The 12,000-nt window shown below is 38.0% G+C and overlaps 1 protein-coding gene across 15 annotated transcripts in view; it reads right to left on the bottom strand.

The window, feature by feature from the left end:
* The window catches only part of SOX5 (SRY-box transcription factor 5), a 1,174,568-nt gene that overhangs the window by 158,692 nt on the left and 1,003,876 nt on the right, over positions 1-12,000 (bottom strand). For 13 of the 15 annotated variants that reach the window (XM_010805416.4, XM_024991902.2, XM_010805413.4 and 10 more), the window contains one exon: positions 1,189-1,312. In XM_010805416.4, coding sequence (XP_010803718.1) covers positions 1,189-1,312 — 124 coding nt within the window. 15 annotated transcript variants of the gene reach the window in all.

The raw sequence follows: 12,000 nt of genomic DNA, 5'->3' as shown, positions 1-12,000 counted from the left end.
TTTTGTTTGTAACGAATGCTCATTAATTCATTCAACAAATAGTTGAATATTGTACTAAAACTTTAGCTATAACAATAAATGAAACGGAAGGTGCACTGGCCCTCAGTTTACAATTGAAGTGGAAGAAAATATACAGGGTCCAAAGGAACCTGGAGAAAGGGATCTAACTAGTTCAGGCCAGCCTTCCCTGGTCTGAGTTGGAAGAGGTTCACGACACCAAGGAGAGTGAACCCAGACAATTCAACTCACAGGTTAAGAGAGTATGGTTTGGTCTAAGAGCTAAAAGAATACCAGTGAGAAACTAGGCTATAAATATAGGGAGGAGATGGATAATAGAAGGCCAGCTAATTCACGTTAGGAAACTTGGGTTTATTTTAAACCACAATGGAAACCTGCTGCTGCTGCTGCTGCTAAGTCGCTTCAGTCCTGACTCTGTGTGACCCCATAGACGGCCTCCTACCAGGCTCCTCTGTCCCTGGGATTCTCCAGGCAAGAACACTGGAGTGGGTTGCCATTTCCTTCTCCAATGCATGAAAGTGAAAGGTGAAAGTGAAGTTGCTCAGTCGTGCCGGACTCTTAGCAACCCTGTAGACTGCAGCCTACCAGGCTTCTCCGTCCATGGGATTTTCCAGGCAAGAGTACTGTAGTGGGTTGCCACTGCCTTCTCCACAATGGAAACCTATTAAACTGCATATTCCTGTCTTCTCTTTGTGACCCCATGGACTGAAGCCTGCCAGGCTCCTCTGCCATGGAATTTTCCAGGCAAGAATACTGGAGTGGGTTGCCATTCCCTTTTACAGGGGATCTTCCCTACCCAGGGATCATATATAGGTCTTCCACACTGCAGGTGGATTCTTTACCATCTGAGCTACTAGGGAAGCTGGGGATATTCCTATTTTACCTGTGTAAAAATAAATTCAACCTGGAAATCATACTCATATTTTAGGAATACACTGGAAATAAAAGTTATGAAACCAAATTATAAAAAACAAATATTGGCTTCAGAAACACAGAAATATTTTAGGCACTTAAATATCAACATAAACCCTTTTCTTCATTTTCCATGTATTTCCCCTTTAAAATAAAAATGCTATACGGGTGATCTCATTTCTTGGTGTGGCAGGAATATTAAATTGCCTAAAGACATGCCCTCCACCCACTCCCAAATGAAAAATAAACGGTACTTACTACATCCAGCCTTATAGCTGAAGCCTGGAGGAAGGAGGAATCCTTGCTGGGCAGCTGCAGCCAGTGTCCGTTGATCGGGAGGGAATACGGGAATCATTAATGGCGGCAGTTGACCTTGAACCTGCTGAACGTATTAGAGCGAATCAAAGAGAAGAAGTCTTGACATTCCATGCTTCCCAACCCTCCTTATTTTATGATAAAAGGGAAAAAAAAATATTCAGTTCAATATACAAGTTTGCTAGAACACTGGACGTGAGACTGCCTTGGGACTGCTTTAGACAGCAGATTCAGAATACTAAATACTATACCTGGAAGGTGATATCAAGTTCACTTTCTAACCTGATGAATAATTTCCCTACATATATCCTCGACAGTGGTGAAGTATCTATTGATGCTTCACACTACAAGTCTTTTCCTATTGCATTAATATAATGATTTTAAAAGTACCAGTTAGGTTGAACTAAAATCTCCTTTTATAAATCCCATCTGTTGGACTAATTCTACCTTCTAAAACAAAATTAACTAAACTGTACCATTTTATAGGTTCTTCACTACTTGAAGATAATTCTCATGTTCATGCGTAATTTTGAGTTTTTTAATGTTTGAATAAAAGATCTGGAAGAAAGCTTAGAGAGTATTAAGACTTTCTCTATTCTTTACAGAAGTGGTGTGTGTGTGTGAACCTTAATGCGCACATGTACCTCTGCTGCGTCTGACTATTTGCAAGTCCGTGGACTGTAATCCACCAGGCTCTTCTGTACATGGAATACTGGAATGGGTTGCCATTCCCTTCTCCAAGGCATCTTTCTAACCCAGGGATCCAATTTGTGTCTCTTGCACCTCTAGCATTGGCAGGAGGACTCTTTGCCACTGCGCCTCTTGGGAAGTCTCTAATAGAAGAGGCAACTGGGGCCAAAAGAGAACTGATTTGCCATGGCCATGGAATGGGATGGGGACGGGTCAAAACTATGTCTATGATCTGGTTCCTTGGATCCTTCTCTGTCCTAGACTTTTTTGTCATCTATCTTCTTTCAGGCAACTGAACCATTCCTCAAACCATATGGCTTCCCTGGTGGCTCAGCTGGTAAAGAATCCACCTGCAATGCAGGAGACCCTGGTTCGATTCCTGGGTCAGGAAGATCTGCTGGAGATAGTCTAGGCTTCCCATTCCAGTACTCTTGGGCTTCTCTGGTGGCTCAGCTGGTAAAGAATCCACCTGTAATGAGGGAGACCAGGGTTTGATTCCTGGATTGGGAAGATCCCCTGGAGAAGGGAATAGCTACCCACTCAAGTATTCTGGCCTGGAGTCGGGCTCAATAAAGGACAGAAATGATATGGATCTAATAGAAGCAGAAGATATTAAGAGGAAGTGGCAAGAATACACAGAAGAGCTGTACAAAAAAGATCTTCATGACCCAGATAATCACAATGGTGTGATCACTCACCTAGAGCAAGACATCCTGGAATGTGAAGTCAAGAAGGCCTTAGAAAGCATCACTATGAACAAAGCTAGTGGAGGTGATAGAATTCTAGTTGAGCTATTTCAAATCCTAAAAGTTGATGCTGTGAAAGTGATGGACTCAATATGCCACCGTAAATTTGGAAAACTCGGCTGTGGCCACAGGACTGGAAAAGGTCAGTTTTCATTCCAATCCCTAAGAAAGGCAATGCCAAAGAATGCTCAAACTACCACACAATTGCACTCATCTCACACGCTAGCAAAGTAATGCTCAAAATTCTCCAAGCCAGGCTACAGCAATACATCAACCGTGAACTTCCAGATGTTCAAGCTGGTTTTAGAAAAGGCAGAGGAAACAGAGATCAAATTGCCAACATCTGCTGGATCATCAAAAAAGCAAGAGGGTTCCAGAAAAACAACTATTTCTGCTTTAGTGACTATGCCAAAGCCTTTGACTGTGTGGATCACAATAAACTGTGGAAAATTCTGAAAGAGATGGGAATACGAGACCACCTAACCCGCCTCTTGAGAAATCTGTATGCAGGTCAGGAAGCAACAGTTAGAACTGGACATGGAACAACAGACTGGTTCCAAATAGGAAAAGGAGAACGTTAAGGCTGTATATTGTCACCATGCTTATTTAACTTATATGCAGAGTACATCATGAGAAACATTGGGCTGGAAGAAGCACAAGCTGGAATCAAGACTGCTGGGAGAAATATCAATAACCTCAGATATGCAGATGACACTGCCCTTATGGCAGAAAGTGAAGGGGAACTAAAAAGCCTCTTGATGAAAGTAAAATTTGAGAGTGAAAAAGTTGGCTTAAAGCTCAACATTCAGAAAACTAAGATCATGGCATCTGGTCCTATCACTTCATGGCAAATAGATGGGAAACAGTGGAAACAGTGGCCGACTTTATTTTCTTGGGCTCCAAAATCACTGCAGATGGTGCCTGCAGCCATGAAATAAAAAGACACTTACTCCTTGGAAGAAAAGTTACAACCAACCTAGACAGCATGTTAAAAAGCAGAGACATTACTTTGCCAACAAAGGTGTGTCTAGTCAAGGCTATGGTTTTTCCAGTAGTCATGTATGGATGTGAGAGTTGGACTGTAAAGAAAGCTGAGTGCTGAAGAATTGATGCTTTTGAACTGTGGTGTTGGAGAAGACTCTTGAGAGTCCCTTGGACTACAAGGAGATCCAACAAATCCTAAAGGAAAACAGCCCTGAATGTTCATTGGAAGGACTGATGTTGAAGCTGAAACTCCAATCTTTTGGCCACCTGATGTGAAGAAATGACTTACTGGAAAAGACCGTGATTCTGGGAAAGATTGAGGGCAGGAGGAGAAGGGGACGAGAGAGGATGAGATGATTGGATGGCATCACCGACTCAATGGACATGAGTTTGAGTAAACTCTCGGAGTTGGTGATGGACAGGGAGGCCTGGCGTGCTGCAGTCTTTAGGGTCGCAAAGAGTTGGACACGACTGAGTGACTGAACTGAACTGTATGTATAGTCCATGGGGTTGCAAAGATTCGGACACAACTGAGTGACTTTCTCTTTCACTTTCAAATCATATGACCTCTGTTTTGGTTGCCATCTTTGAACACACTTTAATTTTCATGTGTCACTCTCAGAATGTGGGATTCATATAATTCAATAATCTAATACAAAGGAATCACTATTTTCTTTGAATTGAACAATAATTTCTAGAAATATAAACTAATGCAGCAATTTCTGCAGCTATGTCACATTATTATTAAATGCAGAGGTTGTCACTAACTGAAATATTTAAGATAGTTTTCCAAATATTTCAACCAGATTTCTCTGGTGGACATGGTTACTGGTTAGTGTTTGTCAGTGAACATATGAATGAGAATGTATAATCATGCTAAAAATCACACCTCTGACATGTTGCTCTCCTTTACTATTTTTCCCTCACATTAATGCAGTTATTTGGAAAATAACTATTTTATGAACACATACTATGTATAAGAAAATGAGCTAGGTAGTACAGACACTGTACTGAACAAGACAACCAAGATCCTATGCCCACGGAGCTTATATTACAGTGCAGATAACAGTTAAATGTAAAACAAGCACATACACAAATCAAAAACACAAAACAAATTCATTCAGTTGCTAACCTTAACAGCAACTCTGAAATATCTCCCAGACTTGATTTCCCTTTCTCACACTGATATTCTTAGGACACACAATTCTTATTCTCATTTCTCATTTCAAAAGTCTACCCTCAGTTTCTCCTTCATTTCATCTTTCATACTAAACCTCTGAGATATTTCTGAGATTTTGGTTGGTGAGTGGTGGTGTTGGTGGGGAGTGGGGAATGTTGAGAGAGAGAGGGACAAAGAGAGAGAGAGACAAGGCATGATGAGGATGGGGGCTGGGGAGAGAGAGAGAAAGAGCCAGCCAGCCAGCCAGCCAGGCAGGCAGAAAGAGAAAGGAGCACTAAAGAATGAGAAATCAGTTTTCAGAAACGACTCCAAACTGGAAAGCATTTCTTTTAGCAAAAAAGTATTTTAAAACCTATCTATCACTGCCACCAGAGTGAAATAAGGTGAACAACACAACCAGAAAACAAAAAGACAATGTTTTAAGGTTAGAGCTGAAGGTTGTAGATGTTATAACAACTACAGCCAAAAATTTTTTGAACATACTGGGGAAAAGATAAACCTTATTAAGAAACCACTGGAAAACAATTGATTAAAATTAGAGACTGCATGCTGAGCAGGAAAAAGTGGCCTGGAATAATGGGAGACATTTGAAGAAAAAACAGCATGGGGGCTGGTTCTGTGTAAGAAGAGGACATAGACCAGAATAACAATCAAACAAAGAAACAAGCAACAAACCAGCCATACTGGTTAAGGGTTATCACCAGCTACACTGTATCCTTCATATTTCCTTGATTGGAAATAAGTCATTATATTTTATATAGTACATTGCCTTTCTGAGACACCATTGGTTAAATGATTTATAAGATGGTTATAAATTTAATAAGAGCACTTTAGAGATAAGAAGAAAGGAACTTCAAATGGAATGTATACAAGGGTTAGAAGAGGCATCCAAACTTCAGAGACCTTAAAATTGGGGGAAAATAACTTGCACAATTGCAGAAACAATAGGTTCTTGTTTTAGTGAAGTAGTTCCTAAACTTGAATGTGCATTTTAGAATCACCGGCAAGCTCTGAAAAATACTCAGTGCCCAGACTGTTTCCAGACTGAACCAACAGGAGTGAGACCCAGCCATCAGCCTTATTTAATGTCCCCCTGATGATTCCAATGTGCATCCAGGTTTGAGAAGTACTGTCTTAAAGAATGCTGAAGTCATTGTCAACAGGTTTTTTTTTTTTTTTTTTTGGTCTTCTTGTTTTGCCTTGACGGTAAAGAATCTGGCTGCTCTGCAGGAGACCCAGGTTCGATCCCTTAGTCGATCCCTGAGTCCCTGCAGAAGGGAATGGCTACCCGCTCCAGCATTCTTGCCTGGAGAATTTCATGTCCATGGGGTCGCAAAGAGTTGGACACGACTGAGTGACTAAACTTTCACTTCTATAGGCAACTACGTCAACTTCAGGTATACAAGTATTTGAAAGGGAGACTCTGCCTCTTACAGGTCTGGTGCTGAGAGGATATTAAACTATATTCCTTATAGAGTTCTTTCTAAACGAGCCTTGTATCTGTATTTCACATGCTCCTCTTATGAAAAGCTTTGGGATGGTTTGCTTTCACTAAGAGAATAATGACCAAATCCTTCTACATATTATTCAAGTTTATTCACAGTGTGTTCCTACTCCATCTTTTCAGCCATTTTTCTGCCCTCCTTCATATATCCTGTACTCTTGTCTCAATGGATCATGAAGACTTCCTTGCATACATGGTACTTTTCCATGCTTGAAGAGACCCAAAAGTATTTTTCTCCTCTGTTTTTAGCAATTTCTCTTTTCCTTTTCTTCTTGGCAAAAAATTCTACTTATTTTTCAAAGGCTTTTGAGACCCACATAATGCCTTTGCCTGTGAAGTATTTCTTTCTTATGATGCCAGTTTTCAGGCAGAAACAATTGTTACTTCTTAAATCTCACAAATACTTACAATAAATAATACAATACTTAATGTATTGAATAATAGTTACTTGTATAACTTGCGTCTCCCTTAAGACCTACGAGCTCATTTAGGAAAGAGGTTGTAACTTATTTATAATTGCAACTTAGAGCAGCATCTTAATTATTATATGAATTAATAATTCATAAATAAAGAAGAAGAATGTATTATATAATTCTATCTATGTAATTTCTTCTGTGCGCACCAACTCCAAATGTCCACAAAAGGCCTGTGGACAACAAAGTTCTTTAACAACCAGAAAGGAATTCAGTTTCACTGGAGAAAAATGGCAGCATGAAAAACCAGCTGCTTTGTGTTCCTGTTCTTAAGATATGGATAAAAGGTCACATACATTAAGATAAATCCATGATTCTTGGGAATATACATGCATGAAGAAATATCAAAGTAATACAGAAATACTGGAAATATATTACATCTGTACTGAACAGACAGACTTGCCTATCCATGTTCTAATAATGTTTTAATTATTACAGCTTTGCAGATATTAGTATTCTATCATTATTTTCTTTCTCAAGTATTTCCTGGTTTTATTTACATTTATTTTTCCATATTAATTTTAGGATATGGAATTCCTTGTTGAATTCATTAACCTAATTGCTTGATGGCAGGTTATATCTTTCAATTTATTAGAATCTTCTTCAAATATTTATTGTATTTTCCTTGGTAATTTTATTTCTAAGGTTTTTTAAAATATTTATATTGCTATTGAAAAGTTAATTTTTTTGTTATACTGTTTAATTGGTTACTGCATGTACATAAATCTCTCTACTTGTGTGTGTGACAGTTTTTATCCAGGTAATTCATTCATACTCAAATAATTTATTTATTTATTTATTTTTAAATGCTGTGACCTCCTGCATGTTTTTTCTTTTTTTTTTTTTAATTTTTTTATTTTTAAACTTTACAAAATTGTATTAGTTTTGCCAAATATCAAAATGAATCCGCCACAGGTATACATGTGTTCCCCATCCTGAACCCTCCTCCCTCCTCCCTCCCCATACCATCCCTCTGGGTCGTCCCAGTGCACTAGCCCCAAGCATCCAGTATCATGCATTGAACCTGGACTGGCAACTCGTTTCATACATGATATTTTACATGTTTCAATGCCATTCTCCCAAATCTTCCCACCCTCTCCCTCTCGCACAGAGTCCATAAGACTGTTCTATACATCATTGTCTCTTTTGCTGTCTCGTACACAGGGTTATTGTTACCATCTTTCTAAATTCCATATATATGTGTTAGTATACTGTATTGGTGTTTTTCTTTCTGGCTTACTTCACTCTGTATAATAGGCTCCAGTTTCATCCACCTCATTAGAACTGATTCAAATGTATTCTTTTTAATGGCTGAGTAATACTCCATTGTGTATATGTACCACAGCTTTCTTATCCATTCATCTGCTGATGGACATCTAGGTTGCTTCCATGTCCTGGCTATTATAAACAGTGCTGCGATGAACATTGGGGTACACGTGACTCTTTCCCTTCTGGTTTCCTCAGTGTGTATGCCCAGCAGTGGGATTGCTGGATCATAAGGCAGTTCTATTTCCAGTCTTTTAAGGAATCTCCACACTGTTCTCCATAGTGGCTGTACTAGTTTGCATTCCCACCAACAGTGTAAGAGGGTTCCCTTTTCTCCACACCCTCTCCAGCATTTATTACTTGTAGACTTTTGGATCACAGCCATTCTGACTGGTGTGAAATGGTACCTCATAGTGGTTTTGATTTGCATTTCTCTCTGATACTGAGTGGTGTTGAGCATCTTTTCATGTGTTTGTTAGCCATCTGTATGTCTTCTTTGGAGAAATGCTATTTAGTTCTTTGGCCCATTTTTTGATTGGGTCCTTTATTTTTCTGGAGTTGAGCTGTAGGAGTTGCTTGTATATTTTTGAGATTAGTTGTTTGTCAGTTGCTTCATTTGCTATTATTTTCTCCCATTCTGAAGGCTGTCTTTTCACCTTGCTAATAGTTTCCTTTGATGTACAGAAGCTTTTAAGGTTAATTAGATCTCATTTGTTTATTTTTGTTTTTATTTCCAATATTCTGGGAGGTGGGTCATAGAGGATCCTGCTGTGATGTATGTCAGAGAGTGTTTTGCATATGTTCTCCTCTAGGAGTTTTATAGTTTCTGGTCTTATGTTTAGATCTTTAATCCATTTTGAGTTTATTTTTGTGTATGGTGTTAGAAAGTGTTCTAGTTTCATTTAAAATAATCTTTCAGGTAAACATTTTAGTATTTTAAAGAATAAATTACAATAAATTTTGGGGCTTTTAAAATCTGTTATTTTACTATAATTTAAAAAAATATTTTGCTTTAGTATTAAAAATTTTTTAGTGCCATAATTTTCCAAGATCCACATACATAAAATAATACTTTCAAGACTGAGAAAGATCTTCAAAATTATCTGGCATAATACAGTCATTGTGCTGATAAATAAATGAGACTTAGTTTGGCCAAATAAATTGTTCAAGATCCCAAAGTTAACATTGAAACTCATCTCCTAATAATCTAGTACACTTTTCCAACACTTGGGAAGAACTGGGGGTGGGGAACAGAAGGAACTACAAGGGAAAGGAAAAACTAAAATAAAAAATAAACCTAATTTCATAGCCCCAATGATGTGTTTATTTTAGAATATTATAGGACAGATTACATAGCACTGTACTAAACTTTTTCAGAATAAAGTAAACGGTAAAACATACACAATCCAAGATCTGTGGTTAATTCATCTATGCAACTAAAACCACATTTCAATAGAGTTCATCCTCCTTATTGGCAGATTCTGTATTTGCCAATTTGCCTACTCACTGAAATTTGCTTATACCCTCCCCAAGTTTACTCGTACTAGTGCTTTTGTGATCACTTACAGACCTGTGCAAGGGAGCAAGAAATTTTGATGATTTTGCTGTTTAAAATGCACATAGAATCAATAATACATATTAATAAGTTGTCTTTAAACAGAAACATACATAAAACAAGTACATGTATTGATCAGTTGATGAAATAGTGTGACCAAAGGCTCCTCAGAGCATAAGTCTGTGTTTCCTTTAGAAGCAGTTGCTCAGCATCTGCTAATTCAGTGTTCATGTCACCTTTATAGAACATAAGTAGTGCAAATAATGAGCATCAACTGTATTATTGCTGTATCTTATGTAATTTTTAGCTCCTTGTTGCTAAAAATTAGCCAAACTTTGGAAGAAAAGGACACATCATATCACATCAAAACAGTACAATGTTTCCTGGGTAAATTCTAAAATCAATGCAATAAGTTTAGTAATTTATTCTTATATATTTGCCAATTTTGACTACTTCCAAGTACTATTCACTGTTAACTTTATTTTCCTTTACTTAATGGATGAAATCCCTTTAAGCTCCTAATTAAGGTTTGCAAAATATGTGACATGTATAATTAAGTTTTAGGAAAATACTTTTGTCACAAAATTTTGGTGTTCTTAGCGGGGGCATGATATTCACGTTAGAATAACACATAATGAATTTTAGAGGCTACTTCCTATATATGTTAAACTTTAAGATGGAATATTATGTTTTAACACTTTCTATAATTCTACCACATAGATTCTGAATGTAATCTTGACCCCTAAAATCTAATGAATCCACCATAATCACTTTATCACACTTGTAAATGAATGACTAAACACTTACCAATTATGAATAATAATGAAATATTTTATATTTTAGGTAAATCATGCTCAGTCACTAAGTTGGGTCCGACTCTCTGCCACCCCTTGGACTGTAGCCAACCAGGCTTCTCTGTCTATGGGATTTCCCAGGCAAGAATACTGAAGTGGGTTGCCATTTCCTTCTCCAGGATTTTATGTAAATATTCTACTGCAAAATCTTACATTGGGTTCCATGAAACTAATATACCAGGTAGATATTTAAGGTTATTAATTTAGCTTCTAGTCCCATAGGTCTGTTTATTATTCATTCAATCAACATTTTTACTAACTGTAATAGAATGCACACTTTTTTGGTAACTAGGAATACAAAGATGAATTCACACACAATATCTGCTCTATAGAAGTCCTGAGTCTGGTGAGGCAAAGGGATAGTTAACTAGAAAACACTGGTGTTAGTTCAACAACAGAGACTTGTATGTGATATACTCTGAAAGTACAAACTAGAAACTCCTAACATAGCCAGAATTTAAGGTAGGCTTCATGGAGATAGGTCCAGGAGATACAGACTCTGAACAAATAAGCAGGAGTTCACCAGGCAAAAAGGTGGGAGTATGAGGAATGAATTTTAAGCAGAGGAGATGAGAAATGAGCAAATTATCAGGGATTAAAAAAAAAAAAAATCATGTGAGAGGGAAGCTACCAAGCAGTGTTCAGTTCAGTTCAGTTCAGGTCAGTTGCTCAGTCGTGTCCAACTCTTTGCGACACCATAGACTGTAGCATGCCAGGCCTCCCTGTCCATCACCAACTCCCAGAGTTTACTCAAACTCATGTCTATTGAGTCAGTGATGCCATCCAGCCATCTTATCCTCTGTTGTTCCCTTCTCCTTTTGCCTTCAATCTTTCCCAGCATCAGAGTCTTTTCAAATGAGTCAGTTCTTCCCATCAGGTGGCCAAAGTATTGGAGTTTCAGCTTCAGCATCAGTCCTTCCAATGAATATTCAGGACTGATTTCCTTTAAGATGGACTGGTTGGATCTCCTTGCAGTCCAAGGGACTCTTAAGACTCTTCTCCAACACCACAGTTCAAAAGTATCAATTCTTTGGTGCTCAGGTTTCTTTATAGTCCAACTCTCACATCCATACATGACTACTGGAAAAACCATAGCTTGGAAAAACCAAGCAGTGTAGAAGAGCAAAAGATATAAGGAAGAATCAGTGTTAGAAAGTTGGCATCTATCAGTCTGTGTAACAGAAAAAGAAACCAGATACAGAGTTTCCCCTGTAAGCTCTGCTGGATGTAGTTTAGGTGGGATACCCTGGTGGGTATATGGAGGAGAGATTTGAAAGGCAAAGCAAAGTGGAGACTAGGTAGGTGTTGATGATGCACAGGTTACACGTGTATGAGTATGTAAGAAATCTCTGTACCTAAAAGAAAAAAAGAAACTATATATAAATATATAAGAAAAGGAGAAGAGGACAGAGTCAAAGATAATTCTCAGTGTCTAGTCTATGTAACTATTTATACTGGTAAAAACAAACAAAGCATTAGGGGTAATGATTTCTTTCATAGAAA

This window comes from Bos taurus, chromosome 5 (assembly GCF_002263795.3).
Source record: "Bos taurus isolate L1 Dominette 01449 registration number 42190680 breed Hereford chromosome 5, ARS-UCD2.0, whole genome shotgun sequence".
In the NCBI taxonomy this organism is placed as follows: domain Eukaryota; kingdom Metazoa; phylum Chordata; class Mammalia; order Artiodactyla; family Bovidae; genus Bos; species Bos taurus.
The sequence above is the reverse complement of the archived record's forward strand: the minus strand, read 5'-3'. Positions and strand labels throughout refer to the sequence as shown.